This window comes from Chinchilla lanigera, unplaced genomic scaffold, assembly GCF_000276665.1.
Source record: "Chinchilla lanigera isolate Chin_1 unplaced genomic scaffold, ChiLan1.0 scaffold00084, whole genome shotgun sequence".
Classification (NCBI taxonomy): Eukaryota; Metazoa; Chordata; class Mammalia; order Rodentia; family Chinchillidae; genus Chinchilla; species Chinchilla lanigera.
Window position 1 is genome coordinate 7,843,883 of NW_004955485.1, and position 16,557 is coordinate 7,860,439.

The window sequence follows — 16,557 nt, forward strand, 5'->3', positions numbered from 1 at the left end:
TTGAACTAAAGGTCATTTGGAAGGCTCTGCTGACCTTGCTCGTAAACAGCCACGTGGCCAAATCAGTCTCCTGCGACAGCCTGCACTTCCCTGTCTTCGTGCCTCTCTCCCACTGAACTGGCCAGAGAGCCCATCTGGAGAAGCCCAGGCACCGTCCTTATTTCTCTGGACCAGCCACAGGCAGCTCCTCCTCCTATCAGCCTTTCCTCCCTGGCGGTGCTGCCATCAGCCTGGGTGAAGCTGGGGGTTCTGAGCAGGGCATGCGGGCCCTGGTCTCTCAGGGGAGAGCCTGAGGTTCTCTCTCTCCACTGGCTGCCCTGAAGCCCTCCCCTAGGTGGAGAACTGACGATATATACTTCTTGGCTTTACCAGTCCAGCCTACTTACTTTATAAGTAAAAAGAAAGAATTAAGACACAGAGAAGTTAGGGACTTGTTTGAGTACATAGCCAGTTAGTAGGAGAGCTTAAAGTGATTTTGTTTGTTTGTTTGTTTGTTTTGAGACAGGGTGTCACTGTATAGTCCAGGCTGGCCTGAAACTAGCAGTGGTCCTCCTGCCCCAGTTTCCTGAGTGCTGGAATTACAGGTGTGCACCACCACGCTCGGCCCAGTAGTAGAGCTTAAATCAAAGAAGCACGCGATGGCTCTCGAACTGATGGCGAGCAGACCCCAAAGACAGACCCAAACAGGGAGGAGCTCAGATTTGGTGCACTAGGGCCACCAGGAGAAAGTGCCACACTCCCCCATGGTCTGCACGTCCTGCTGGCTGGTCTGAGGGAGGCCTCAGACGTGAGAGGAGAACTGCTCTCGGTACACACACAAAGGCTAGCCTATGCTACCAGCCCAGGGCCAGGCTCCTTCTGAGTACTGGGCGCTTGTGACAGTGGCCACGCAGCAGCCCACAGTGCTCCACGCGGGATCCCATCGTGGCTGCAGGGCAGGCGCTTAGGGAAACACTGCCTTTACGGCTCCTGGTTCACGCTTAGGCAGAGGGTACACAGACATTAACGTTAAGGTAGAGATAACAGAGGAACTTGACAGCAACCTGAAAATATCAGTGTTAGAGGCACTACAAAAGCGGAGGAGCACCATCTGTGAATGAAACAGACCGTGCCCAAGAACTCACAGGCCTGCAGTCAAGAACCCGGGAAGGGCAGGCTATGTGTCCATCACTCCTCCCCCTTCTAGGACAGGCATCTCCTGGCAGCAGTCTGTGTCTTGTCAGAGCTTTAAGGAGCGTGGAAGGTTCAGAGGTGGCAGTGACCTGCACTTGTGTGGGGGTGGGCACAAGAAGCCAGCTGCCTGCTGCTCCTGTTCCTAGCAGCCCGTAGGACAGGCAGTGACACTCAGAGTTTTCAGAATTCACCTGCACGCCAGAGAAGTACTTTCTCTAAAACACTAAAGATGACCCTGACACCCTGCAGGTGGGCCACAGCGAGGGGCAGTGCCGGCCGAGGTGTCTGAGCACCTCCTCACACATTAAGGAGTGCCACCCTCTCGAGGCTAGCGCCGAAGACGCACGTGCCAGGAGGGTGATGGGACCCTTATGCCAAGCAGCACGCACCTTGCAGCTAGGCCATGGGGCAGTATTACTGGGCCACTGTCTGTACAGTGGTTCTCTGCAACAAAGCCTGTTCTTTTAAGAAGGGAAAGTAGGGGAATAAATCCTGGGCTAGAAAGCAACACCCACTGCACTTATTTTCTTTTGCTGCTGTTATCTAACTTTTACAGTTGATAGGTAATGTACATACAGCAAAGTTCATCTTTTTAAAGTCGAAAAGCACGTGAGTCTGAGGCATGCCTTCCAGGGCTGAGACCCGGGCTCCCTCCTGTGCCCTGTAGCCCTCAGGGCACAAATCCCAAGTCAAGCTGCGCTTCTCCTCACGCCTACACACAGCCGCTCCTTTCGCGGGTGAGCGCCGGTGCTATGTGGAAGAAGCTAGGCGCAGTGCGCTAGCAAGTTCTCCTCCCTCAAGACATACTTGCAGGTGTGGATCGATCTCAAATATGGTCTCTCCTCTCCGCATGTCAGTTATGAGCCAGGGGCCGCCAGCGCTGTGAGTGAGGAAAGGGGAAACAATGGTGTCAGGGTCTGTAGCAGGGATGCCAGCCTCCCCGAGACTCAGTGCAGGAAGGACCCCTGCCCCAGCCCAGGGCGGCCCGGCCCCGGGCTCGTGGGGTGCACGCACACGGGCACTGTCAGACCCAGCCCAGGGCGGCCCGGCCCCGGGCTCGTGGGGTGCACTCACACGGGCACTGTCCGAAGCAGCTCCAGGATGCCCTGCCCGTTCCACTGCTGGGCTGAGTGCAGCTCCTCCGTGCAGACGCCAACAATCTGCAGCCCACAAAATTCCACTGTGTTAGTGGTCAATCCGGGCCCCAAAGGTCAGCCCCCCAGATTCACCCACAGGCACTTTTCTGTGCTCCTGCACTGGTGTGCCCAGAGTGGGAGGGCCCTGTGAGGAGGGAAGGGTGGCAACAAGGAGACAACTGCGTCCACAGACCCACCACGGCCTCACTCTTGCTCTCACTATGATGGGTTAGGCGTCTGGCTAAGACAAGGTCCAGCTCCCAGTGGCAGAGAAGAAAACCAGGGCCTGCGCCGACTGAGGCTCTGTCTCTGGAAGCAAGGGGGGCGTCAGGGAGGCAGCTCCACAAGAAAGCAAGTGAGTCTTCACACAGACCTCATCATAAGCAAAAGCAAGTGCTAACATGCGAGGCCAGCCTGCAGCTGGCTTGCTCTGGGAAGGCCTGTGCCCACAGGGCCTTTAGGTCTGAAATCCCCTCCGTTACCCCCGCAAAGCCACAGCCGTTCCCTCCACTCCCACTGCCCTTCCCCTACCCGACACCAGCTGCCTCACCCGACAGACCGCCGGAGGCTGGAGGAGACCAGTAGGGGCCTCCTCCTCCCTTCACCCTCTCCTGCCTGGCCTGCACCTCACCTGGAGGAAGGTGACCACCCCGAAGGGCGTCTGCACGGGCTGCAGCTGTGGGTCCTCTGTCAGCAGCATGTGCTGGATTCTGGACTCGCTGTTATCCAGCGGGCTGTGCCAGGACACATGGTCCCCGCTGCAGAAGGTGTTCTCTGTGGAGAGACAGAGGGACCCTTGGTGTCTGGGGCCTCGGGAGCCTGGGCAGGAGGTACCTCTGCTCCTGGGCAGCCCCTGTGGAAGGTAAGAGCACTCTCTCCGGACAGAAGCAGTGAGCTTGTGGGCACTGCAGTGTAAAGAGCAGAGGCTTCCCAGAGACTTCCTGGCGCCCTGCTCGTGAGGAGGCTCCGAGTGCACGACGAGTCTGCACAGTGCCTCATGCACTTGGGCCGGGGTGCAAGCTAGAGGGCAGCTGTCGCCCCGAGGGCCGGCCGCCTCATGGCCGGGGTGCAAGCTAGAGGGCAGCTGTCGCCCCGAGGGCCCGCCGCCTCATGGCCGGGGTGCAAGCTAGAGGGCAGCTGTCGCCCCGAGGGCCGGCCGCCTCATAGCTCGCTGCCGCGATGCACATGCACCCAGGACTTCAACAAACTGTCTTTATTTTTTTTGGTACTGGGAAGTGAACTCACGACCTCATGCGTGCCAGGTAGGCACCGTGCCACTGAGCTATATCCCCAGCCCAAAAAATTGTTTAAGGCAGTGTGTTGGTTTGGGGCTTATTTTCACAAGGGAAACGATACAATAAGGACACATTTTGTAAGATATTTATAATAATCACCCAAAGAATGCTATACAAAAGAGTGCAGGAAATCTGTCCACACACAAGACCAAGGAAACTAACTGAGGGCCTGGATCCCACGGAAATGTCCTGCATGAGTCCAGCTGAAGACCTAGAGCTCATAACAGTGCCTCCCACAAGTCCAACTGGAGGCCCAGAGCCCATGACAATGTCTCATGCAGGCCTGTTTCACGGATCTACGCTGGAAGGCCCAAAGGTCAGTGGTGGAAGCTAGGAAGTCTGTGCCAGCAGGAAGAAGGATCTGTGCTAGCAGGCTGAGGGATCTGCACCGGAGCCAGGAAGTGACACTGAAAGTAAGAACCAGAGCTCCCCCGAAAGGTACCACAGCCATCCTCAGCAACAGTGAGGTCCCCAGCTCCTCTAATGATCAAGATGGCCGAGTTCCCACCAGGGAAGCCAATGCGGCAGGCTTCTCCGGGAGACCCGCAGTGCACCATCTTCCCCTCTGGAGCCAGGAAGCGATGCTCAGAGTGAGGACCAGAGCTCCCCCAAAGTGAACCGAAGCCCTTCTCAGTGCCAACGAGGTCCCGAGCTCCTCGGAGGATGAAAACAGCAGAGTTCATCAGGAAAGCAGCATGACGAGCTCCTCCAAGAGAACCAACAGCACCTTACAGCTTCCACCAGCTCCAACAGCCTCTCTCAGCTCCCAACCGCTTCCTTCTCCTTCTCCAGCTCTGCCTCTTATGCTGCTGGCAGCAGTCCCCAGATGGGCCCCCCACACCCAGCACCATGCTGACTCAGTTCAGCTGGGGGTTCAGCTGACCACCAGTTATCAATCCATTACAGGCAGAATAACCATAAGGGGAAAACCACGTGGAACTAAGTGTCCTACTACCCCTGACTCTCATGTTGGGTATCAAGGCACATACATTTACAAGTCCACGAGCGTCCACAGGTTCCCTTCCACTTTCTTCTTCTAACACAATAAACAAATGAAAGTACATTATTTTGCATATTTCACTTAATTATATGTCTTAGAGCTCACTTCGTATCATGTACCAGAGCTCCTTAAATCTAGTCCTTAACTGGCTGTGCCTTAGTGTATTATAGTTTAGCACTTATGATTTGGGAATCTGAACAGCTGAGATTTCTCTTTATCAACATTTACGGACACACACAGAGACACACAGACACACACACACACACCGGCCTGAAAGCTTCGTGAGAAGTCTTCAAGCTCCTGCTCTCACTTGTTTTAGGTCTGAACACTAATCCCCTCTCTGTCAGGTGATGTTTGTACAATCATCCTTCCCATCTGAGACAGGTTCAGGTTGTTGTCCTGACCTCATTGGTAACGCAGCAGAGTGAAAGGGTGAGGAGAGGGCGCAGCTCCAGGAACGCCGTAAGAAGCTCCGATTTCCTGACTCCTGCTGGCCCACACTTCTCAGATGCCTCCTTTACAGAGGTGTGGGTCTTTAGGTGCCTGTCATGCTCCACAAGTAAGATACAATGCAACCAGTAAAAGGACTGAGTTAATAATTAAAATTTCTAATTAAATACTAATTAAACAATACTAATACTAACTAAATAATACTAATAATTAAAATTATCTCCAACACACACACACACACACACACACACACAGACTTCATTGGACAATTCGAAAAGATAAAGGAATACAAGACAAGCAGACTGGGAGAATGAACTAAGACTGCATCTATTCATAGATGACATGATCCTGCACATAAAAACTTTAAATAATGCAATACAAATTATTAGAACCAATAAACAAGGTTAGAAAGGTTGCAGGGTATAAGAGCAACATGCAAAAATCATTGATTTTTTACTAGCAACAAACACTGTGAAAGTGAAATTAAGAAAATTTCTTCACAACAGCACCAGAAGAATACAATATTTAGGAAAAAAAAAAAAGAATACAATATTTAGGAATAAGCTTAACAAAATAAGTGAAAAACATATACTCTGAAAACTACAGAACACTGTTGAAAGAACTTATAGAAGACCTCCATAAATGGAAAGACATACAATGTTCATAGATTGCAAGACTTCATATTGTAATGCTGGTAGAATTCCCTAAATTGATGTACAGATTCACCACAATCCCATATAAATGTCATGTGCCTTGTGGGCAGAAATCCATCAAGAGATTCTAAAATTCATATGAAAATGCAAAAGATCCAGAATAGCCCCTCAAAAAAAAAATCTTGAAGAAAAAGGAGCAAAGTTGAAGAACCTAATCTTTCTCATTTTATTACTTATCATTTTACTTTTTTACAGTGCTAGGATCAAAGCCAGGGACTTAGACATGCAAAGTAAGGGCAGCTACACTCTCAGCCTCATCTTCCCAATTTTAAAATCTGCTACAGAGCTACAGTAATCAAGTCAGTGTAGCACGGGCATAAGGAGAAACATTTCATCAATGTACTAGAATTAGAGTCCAAAATAAAATTTAACATTTATGGCCATTAATTTTTGACAAGGGTACCAAGATACTGTAATAAAGGAAAAACAGTAGTCTTCTCAGCAAATGGTGCTGGGATGGGAGAGCCACATGCAGCAGGCTCAGGTTGGGCTCCTTTTCTATAGCATAAACAAGAACTCACTAACAGCTCAAACACTAAAACCCTTGGAGAAAAATAGAAGCAAATCATCTGTCTTGGATTAGGCAATGGTTTTCTAGATTTAATACCAAAGGCACATGCAACAAAGGACAAACTGAACTTCATCAAAATTAAGCGTATCGTGTTACAAACAATACTAAAGAAATACAAATCAAAACTACTATTTTACACCCATTACAATGGCAATTATAAACAATAATAAAAATGAATCCAAGCCAGGCATGGTGGTACATGCTTGAATCCCAGCACTCAGGAGGCTGAGGCAGGAGGATCACTGTGAGTTCGAGGCCAGCTGAGCTACATGGTGAGACCCTGTCTCAAAAACAAAACAAAACAAAACAAAAACCCAGACAGTCAAAAACCAAAAAACCCAAGACAAAAAACCCAGACAAAAACCCAAACAGACAGTTTGATGAGAACGTGGAGAAGCTGGAGCCCTTGTGCACGGCTGGTGGTGATATAAAGTGGGGCAGCTGCTGTAAGAATGGCAGCTCCTCAAAAATTTAAAAACAGAATTAGCACATGTTCCAGAAACTCCAGTTCTGGGTATAAACCCCCCAGAAATTAAAAACAGGGACTTGAACAGATATTTATACACTAACGTTTATAGCAGCACTATTCACAAGAGCCACAAAGTGGGACTGAGGGGGAGTTCAATCAGTGGTACAGCACCTGCCTAGCATGCACAAGGCCCCGGGTTTGATCCCCAACACACACACACACACACACACACACACACACACACACACAGCAACCCCCCCACACCCCTCCGAACGTCCATCAACAAATAAAGGGCTTTTAAAAATGCAGTATTTACATAAAATGGAATAAACAGATCAGACTTAAAAAGGATATCCTGTCACACACTACAGCGTGGGTGAGTCTTGAAGACACTCTGCCAGTCACAAAAGGGTAAACACTGGACAATTCCACTCTACGAGGCATCAAATCTGCAGAGACAGACATCAGAGCTGCAGCGGCCAGAGGCTCCCTGAGGAGCGGCAGGGAGCGCGTGTCCACAGGCAGAGAGGAGGAGAGCAGGGCTGCAGAGGCAGCGGTGACACCTGCACAACGTGCCGACACACTCAACACTGTACTGAACGCTCACCTGCAGACGCTCACAATGGCCAGTCCATCTTCTGTGTATTTAAACAGTTTGAAGAGACAACCCACAGAATGGGAGAAAGTATTTTCAAATAATGTCTGCTAACATCATAACATATAAAGTATACTGTACTCAGAATATATAAAGAGCTCTTACAACTCGGTAATGAAAGATAAATAATTACAAAGAAAATGGGCAAAGAATTGGATTACCTATTTTTTCAAAGAATATTTACAAATAGCCAACCAGTATATAAAAAGACACTTAGCTCGATTAGATATCGGCAAGTGCAAGTCAAAACCACAAGGAGATAGACCACTTCAACCGCACTGAAATGGTTCTCACTGGGGCCCTGTGCCACGTCGGGAGGAGGAGAGCTAAGCGCCCTATCCCCAGCCTGAGGGCTCTCACAGCACAGGCCCACAGAGGCGACAGCCACGAGGCTTGCCCGCTCCAACAAGAAATTAGCACTCGGGTGCTCTGAATGTTTTGCTTCAGGACTGAAAACTCGTCACTGAAACCACACGACAGCCCTGGGAGGTGGGTCTGGAGAGGGTGACAGCTACACGGGGGTCTCCTGGGAGCCCTGGGAGGCCCAGCTCAGGCCAGCAGCACTACTGTGCTCCGTGCAGCACTGTACTCTGCCCTGGGCGGCCAGCCTCGGTGTTAACAATCAGACAGGGAGGTCCTGAAGAAGGCGCGCAGCTCAGTGCTATGTCTGAGCCTCCACCCAGCAGAAATCAGTGCTCAGAGTGACTAGGGTCAGTGTAAGAGGAGCCCAGCTTCTCCCCAGGGTTCTCTTTGTTTTGGTGAAGGGCTGTTCATGGGTGGTTCCTGGGTTTACCAACGTCCGGCTGAAATTTAACACCACTGCTGTTGCTGAATTTAGTACTACCCTGGTATCTGGGTTCACAAACCTAATGCCTGGCACAACTCTGGTTGCAGAATTTGTTCTACAATTCTGGTTGCAACCAAACTGCAAGCACATTATACTACTGTACAGCCGAGACAGCACAGCAGTGGCCCAAACTGGTTTTCTCTCTATGCCAGGGTCTGGACTGCCTGGGGGTTATAAACAGAACTGTGGCTTGCTCCCAAAGAACAGGGCACTGGGCCAAAGAATTTGCAAAGCCCAGCACAAAAAACCCAGAAACATGAAAAACAAGGCAACAAAATGCCTCCCTAAACTCCCAACTCCCCTAAAAGCAGTTCAAGGGGCAACGAGGGGGAGGAAGTCAGAAGCTGCACAGCAGGTAGGTCTGAAAGGGTACGAATGGAAGTGCAACAGTTCAATAAGCTACTTGGTGAATTTAAAGAAGGCATAGCTACTCAGGTAATGAGCCTAATCGAATAAACGATCAGCATGTCTAGAAAATACTAACAGCCCATAGAGCCAAAGAAAGAGGCAAAACATAAATGTCCAGCACAGAAAAGAGTGGGAGTCCACAGGAAAGATCCAAACAGAAATCCAGGAGATCAAATACAGGAAAGTATGGGCAGTAGAAGTGACCAATGCAAAGACAGAGGTCAGGCCCGAGGTCAATGACCAATTAGTAAGAGACACCTTAAAAAGAACAAGGGAGCCAGGCGTGATGGTACACACACACCTGTAACCCCAGCACTCAGGAGGCAGAGACAGGAGGATAGTGACAAATTCAGGGCCAACCTGGGCTACACAGTGAGTTTTAGGACAGTGTGAACTACACAGTGAGATCCTGTCTCAAAAACAAAAACAATAACAACAACAAGGGATCTGGGCATGGTGGTGCATGCCTGTAATCACAGCATTTGGGAGGCGGAGGCAGCGAGGATTGCTGGGAGTTGCAGGCCAGCCTGGGCTCCATAGTGAGTTCAAGGCCAGCCTGGACTACATAGCAAGACTGTCTGAAAAACAAACAAACAAACAAACAAACCCCAAAACAAACAAAGGAACATAAAAAATGGATCCAACAGCTCCTAGATGACTTCAACTTTAATATAAGAGTAACTGAAATTAGTGAAAAATCAGAAGACAGCACAAAGGACAGAGAAAACCTCCTTACACAAGTAATAGCAGAAAACTTTCCAGACGTGGAAAAAGAATTGAACACAGAGATAAGTGAAGCATATAGAACCCCAAAATAGCCATGATCAGAAAAACCACTCCATGCTACAGAATAATTAAAATAACAGAAATACAACACAAAAGCAAAAACTTAAAAGGGTACTAGAGAAAGCAATGAGTCAGGAAAAGGAAAACCCACTAAAATGACAACAGACTTCTCAATGCAAACCCTAAAGCAAGGGGAGTAAGGAACGAAGTGTTTTAAGCTCTTAAAAGAAAGCAACTTCCAACCCAGACTGTTATATCTGCACAACTATCTTTCAAAATTGATGGAGAAATAAGATACTTCCATGATAAATAAAATCTAAAGAAATTCATGACCACCAAACCAACACTCCAAAAACTTCTCAAGGATATCGTAGGAGACAATGAAAGCTAACAATGCCAAAAGATGCAAAGTTAATGCAATTAGAAATGAAAAGGGTGAAATCACAACAACACTGATGAAATTCAGAAAACTATTAGCACATACTTCACAAACACATATGCCAAACAATTGCAGAACTCAGAAGAAATGGAGATTCCTAGATACATATAAATTGTCAAAGCTTAACGAAGAAGAGTTAACAACTTTGAACAATTCAATAACAGGTACCAGAAGAACTCAGGGAAGACCTAACACGAATACTTAAACTTTTATTTATTTATTTATTTATTTACTTTTGGTTTTGGTTTTTTTTCTCTGGTACCGGGAACCAAACTCACGACCTTGCGCTTGCCAGGCAGGCGCTTTTGCCGCTGAGCTAAATCCCCAGCCCCTACTTAAACTTTTTAATGAAATTTAGACAGGAGTATTTCCAAATTCATTCTCAGAAGCTAACCTTATCCTGAGCCCAAAGCCAGACAAAGATCCAACCCCAAAAGCAGAACTAGAGGGCAATTTCTCTAACGAAGACAGATGCAAAAATCTTTAGCAAGATAAGCAAACAATACAACAAATCATTAAAAAGCTCATACACCAGGATGAAGTAGGCTTCCTCCCAGGATGCAAGGACGTACGACATATACACATGAACTGATGACAAAAAAATCGGAGTGTAGAAGGTACAAAGTAAATACACAAAAGTCAACAGCATTCCTATACACTAAAAATGAACTCACTGCAAAAGCAATTAGGGAAAAAATTAAATACTTAGGTATTAACCTAAGAAAATGAAAGACTTCTACCACCACTCTGAAAAAGGAAATTGAAGAGGACATCAGAAAATATAAAAGAAGATATCCCCTGTTCCTGGCTAGGCAGAACCAACATCATCAAAATGGCCACATTTCCAAAACTGTTATACAGATTTAATGCAGTCACAATGAAAATAGCAATGGCATTTCTCACAGAGCTACAGAAAACAATCCTAAAATTTATACGGAATCAGAAGAAACCCAGAATAGCAAAGACAAGCCTGGGCCACAAAAGCAAGGTAGCTAGCATCACAATCTCAGGCTTAAAATTATACTATAAAGCTACAATGATTAAAACAGCATGGTACTGACACAAAAATAGTCATGCGGATCAACGGAACAGAATAGAAGAAGCAGAGACCACCCCAGGCACATATAGCTATTTGACCTTTGACAAAAGAGCCAAAAATATACATTGGAGGAAAGACAGCCTCTTTTAATAAATGGTGCTGGGAAGACTGGATGTCCACATGCTGAAGATTCAGTCTGGACCCATACAGCTCACCATTTACTAAACTAAAATCAAAATGGGTCAAAGATCCAAATGTTAAAACAGAATCTTAATCTGCTGGAAGATAAAATAGGTACAACTCTTGAAGACACAGGCGTAGGCAAGGGCTTTCTAAACAGAATCTGGTACAAGAGATACCAAGAACAAGTGGGATCACATCAAATTAAAAAGCTTCTGCAAAGTGGAGGAAACACCCAGCAGAGAAGAGACGCTGTTCCATGGGCCGAGGACTGACATTAAAAACATATAAAGAACTAAAAAAATCAGACCCCCTGAAGTAAAAGACCCAGTCAGAAAACGGACAACCAAAATGGACACTTCTGTTCAAGAAATACAGATGGCCAGTAGATGCACAAAAATATGTCCCTCATCACTGGCCTTTAGAGAAATGCAAATTAAAACTACACTGAGATTCCATCTCATGCCAGGAAGAATGGCTATCATCAAAAAATCTAGTTACAAATGTGGGCAAAGGTGTAGGGGAAAAGAGGAACTCTTTTACATTGTTGGTGGGAATGTAAACTAGTATAACCACTATGGAAATCAGAGTAGAGTCCTCAAAAAAAAAAAAAAAAACCTAAAGATAGAAATTCCATTGACCTAGCAATCCTCCAACATCTCTTCCCAAGAGTTGCCAGGCATGGTAGCATACCCCTGTAATCCCAGCACTTGAGAGGCTGAGGCAAGAATATCTCTAAAGTTTAAAGCCAGCTTGAACTACATAGTGAGACCCTGTCTCAAACAGTTGAAATCATCGTATTACAACCAGGCATGGTCATGCACCCCTGAAATACCAGCACTTGGGAGGCTGAGACAGGAGGATCACTGAGAGTTCAAGGCAAAAGTGGACTACACAGTGAGTTCAAGGCCAGAACAAAATGTTTTTTTTTTCTCAAAAAACAAAAACAAATAATCATATTATAGGGATACATGCATACCCATTTTTTTTTTTAACCAGGAACTGAACTCATGACCTCAAGCTTGCCAGGCAGGCACTGTGCCACTGAGATAAATCCCTGGTCCCACACCCATGTTTATAGCAGCACAATTTATAACGGCTAGATCTTAGAAACAGCACATATTTGTCCATCAACAGATAAATGAATAAGGAAAACTGTATTTATACACAATGGCGTACTAGCTTACCATAAAGAAAGATAAATTTAGCTGAGCGTGGTGGCACACACCTGTAATCCCAGCACTCAGGAGGCTGAGGCAGGAGGATCACCATGAGTTTGAGGCCACCATGGACTACACAGAGAGTTCAAGGCCAGCCTGAACTACATAGTGAGACCCTGTCTCAAAACCTGCCCCCCAATAAAGGAGCTGAAAGAGTAGTCGTCAAAGTGAAACAGAATCAACAGATTGAAAGAACTCAGGGGGGGAGAGAGACCTCACTCTTTGTGTTGCTGCACGCCTTGCCCAAGTCCAGCTGGACTCAGCTGGCCCTGAAGGCAGACAACAGCATGGTGGCGAACTTAGCGGGGAAAGCTGCCTTCCTACTTGCCTGTCCTTACTAGTTGTAACCGTGGGCAGCCTGTCTGAGCTCGATATAGAAGCCGGGCTTGTCTACAAGCAGGGACGAGTGTGCCTACTCTGTGCTATCCACGGTCACACGTTATTTATTCCTGCGCTGGAATGCTCTCCACCAAATCCTGCTGGCCAGAAAAAGGTGGACGTCTGTGGGGCCTGTAGTAACAGCAAGTGTCCAGCAGGTGGGACCGTGGCTCCTGGTTTAAGACAGGCATGCAGGTCCCTCCGGGGCTCTCCAAGCTAGCAGACCTCAGGTCTGCAGAAAAATACCTCCAACCCCCCAGACACACAGGGTGGAATCAGGGAAGGGGTTGGAAAGGTTTGAATCATGACTTTTTATTAGCTAGAACTGACAATGATTTTAGAATGTTGTGTAAACCCAAACTGTTTAGAATAATCAAAAGGCACTTTGTAGGAGCTAAATTTGGGAGGAAGCCTGTTGGTCAGCTGTGAGGCCCAAAGGCTAGAAGAGGGACCCAGCCAAGCTGCTGCTCTAGGGTCAATACAAGCCACCCCACGCACGTGTGCTCATGTCCCGCAAGGTACTACTGAGCTAAAGGGGCGGGGTAGGGAGTGGGACACTGACAAGTAGAGCCTTCCAGCGGGGGCAAGGTCTGCTGGCCAAGAAAGGGTCTTTCTTAGCAAGGAAGGAGCCGTGGTCACACTTTTCAAGTCTGGGACAGAACCACAATGGGCTCATTCTTGAGTCCGCTCTGGTCTTTAAGCCCCGGATGTTTCGCTTCGTTCTGTATGGGCCCAGCACTTTGCTAGAGAGCCCACCCCAGGAACCGCTCGTCTTTGGGCGTTTTCAAATGCTAATGATGTCTCTATCCCGAGGCCGGCTGTCCCACCAGGGGCAAGAGCACCGCTCCTTCTCTAGGGCTGCCGCAGCTCTTTCACCAAGTGAAGACTGCCGGGGCCCTCCCACCTGAGCCCGGCAGCAGTGGCACCCGGTGTCCAGAGAAGGCCGAGCCAGGTGAGGGCTGGGGAGCCACGGCCCTCCGGAGCTGTGCCCCAAGTATCGTAAGAGAGCTGAGGCAGGAGGACCGTAAGTTCAAATCCAGCCTGGACACTTACCAAGACCTTATCTCAGAAAAGGAAAGGAAACACGCCTGTAATCTCAGCACTGGGGAGGCTGAGGCTGCGAGTTCGAGACCAGCCTGGGCTACTAAGTGAGCTCAGGGCCAGCCTGAACTACAGAGCGAGACCCTGTCTCAAAAAGACAAAAAAAAAGAAAGGAAGGAAGGAAGGAAGGAAGGAAGAAAGAAAGAAAAAGAAAGAAGAAAAGGAAAAGAAAGAAAAAAAGAAAAGAAAAAGAAAGAAAAAAAGAAAAGAAAAATGAAGAGGGGAGGGGAGAGGAGAGGAGAGGAGGGGGCTGTAGGTTAGTGGGAAGGCCCTAGGTTCATACCCTAGTACTACCAAAAAGGAAAAAAAAAGTTAAAAAAAAAAACAAAAAACCCTTTTTGGCCTGTAAGGTTTGTGGGGGATACACTCTGGGGTGGTAAAGAGTGCAAAACAAAACACCGCAAACCCCTCACATACATTTCACTTGTTGCGGACTTGACAGAAAGGTGTCACGAGTCTGCGTCACAGTCCCGCTGCCACCCGGCAGGAACCGTGCGCGTGCGCCACTGCGCTGAAAGGACCAAACGAAAGGCCCCGCCGCGCCTCGGCCCCACCTCCCGCACCCACCTCCCCGCACCCAGACTCCGTCAAGTTAGCAAAATTTGAGAAAAGAAAACAGCTACTGTTTGCAAAATAATTAGGGCTGTCTTTGAAGCACTAAAAAACAAATTCATTCTCAAGGTCTGTTTTTCTTTCTCTTTGGGTGCTGGAGAGTGAATCCAGGCCTTGTGCGTGGCGGGCAAGCTCTGGGCCGCTGAGCCACACGGCCAGGTCATGTTTAGTTTTTATTTTTTTTCGGAATGCAGCAATCCGTTTTATTATTCTATTCACACAGAAACTGTATGCAACTCTATTTGCACTTTATTGTTTTGCCATGCTAAGGAGTCAACCCAGAGTCTTGCATGTGCTAGATATACCACTGAGCTATAATCCTGGCCCCTGGTTTTATTACTTTTTAAATTGTGCGTGTATTTTACTTAACTCCTTCTTGTCTCTACGTATGTTTTCATTTCACTAAACTATTTATTCTCCAAAATAATGGAACTTCTTTTATGTCTTTTTTTCCCTTTGCAGTTCAAGGGATTGAATCCAGACCCTTCAGACTGAGCTAAATCCTCAGCCCTTTTTTTTGAGGTATATCTCACTAAATTCCCCTGGCTGGGCCAGGGCCAGGGCTTGTGATCTTCCTGCCTCAGCCTCACAAGTAGCTGGGATTACAAGCATGCATCACCATCCTCAGCTTTGTTTTTTCTTTTAGCATGTGTGTGTGTATAAAACTTGTATAAATATTTTAATACTAAATTTATTGAGACCTTATGACATTAATACAAGTTACCTTTGGCCTCTACAATTGTTTTTGTTTTTTGAGAAAGGGTCTCACTATGTAGTTCAGGCTGGGCTTGAACTCACTATATAGCTCAGGCTGGTCTGAAACTCAGTGATTCCTGCCTCAGCCTCCTGAGTTCAGGGGATTACAGGTGTGTACCATCACTCCCAGATGCTGGTTTCTACAATTACAACAGGTGCCTCAAAGTGGTGGCCATTAGGTTTCAGACATTTATTGGTAAGGTGGAGTACTGGGGCAGCACTGCTACAAAAAGTGAAGTGTATACATTTTTTGGTATATATATATGGAATATGCAATTTATTTAACATTCAAACTTCACTTAGACAAATACAATATGAGAATTTTGCTCAGGGCTTAACTCTATCTAGAACACAACTGTTTGCTGGGACTTAGCAACAGGATCTAGTTCACACTTAGCACCAATTAAATATCAAATATCTACAAAAGTTGCACTTATTTATGAGGTGCTGTGCGACATTTTGATACACCCACACAATGTTTACCACGGCAGGGCAACTGGTACATCCATCCCTGCCCATATTTTCTCACAAGTTTTTTCTTCTTCCTGTAAAAGAAAGGGACCTGTGCTGCAGTTCCTAGGAAATCCCCACTTGGTCACCTGGGGCCGTCCCTGGATGTCCCTCTCAAATGGCCGTCACCACTGATGGACCCCAGGGTCCCCGGGAGAGCGTCCAGCCGGCTCGGGTATGCGGAGCCAGCACCCGAGTGCCCAGGCCTCGCCGCCCCTGGGCTCTCACCACTGCTTGCTGTGTGCTCAGCCGGAGAGAACAGCTCCAGCCAGTGAGGGAAGCGGGCTGGGCCCACGCTGTGCGTTCCGACAGAGCCAGAGGCACCCAGGGCAGTGCTCTGACCCCGCAAGCGTTAGGCTGGCAAGCAGAAGGGCCCAGCCCTGGCCCTGCCTGGACTCCATGGGGCAGCCCTGCTTCGGCCCTCAGGGACATACAGGGTACAGGGCTAGAGGTCCCGGTAACCAGGATGCAGGGCTGGGCCTGTAGGTTGGGTGATGCTGGCCAGCCCGGCCTCCTGGCCACCCAGGAATGCTGCCAGCTCTGAATCCTGCCCAGCTACCTCCTCAGAGGTGCCCCGCACCCCCCCAGGCAGCCCAGTCCCCGCCTTGTCTGTCCCTGGCCCCCTGTGTTAGACCTAAGGGCAGCCAGTCTGCAGGGCGCTGGGCCAGTGTCGACAGTGTGGTTCAGACACCTGGCCTGGCCACTGCCCGATTTGGCTATCTCAGTGCCCGTGCAGGCAAGAGGACCAGGGATCCTGGAGACCCTGGAGAAGACAGACACTGCCCCACGGAGTCCGGCCCGGGGCCCCCTCGCAGACCT

The 16,557-nt window shown here is 48.1% G+C and overlaps 1 protein-coding gene across 8 annotated transcripts in view; it reads right to left on the reverse strand.

Moving 5' to 3' along the window:
- The window catches only part of Sufu (suppressor of fused homolog (Drosophila)), a 120,171-nt gene that overhangs the window by 38,639 nt on the left and 64,975 nt on the right, over positions 1-16,557 (reverse strand). For all 8 annotated transcript variants that reach the window (XM_013504043.1, XM_013504038.1, XM_013504037.1 and 5 more), the window contains exons 4-6: positions 2,941-3,083; positions 2,248-2,333; positions 1,981-2,053 (exon numbers count right to left, since the gene is read on the reverse strand). In XM_013504043.1, the coding sequence (XP_013359497.1) occupies positions 1,981-2,053; positions 2,248-2,333; positions 2,941-3,083 (302 nt within the window). The remainder of the gene's footprint in view (positions 1-1,980; positions 2,054-2,247; positions 2,334-2,940; positions 3,084-16,557) is intronic.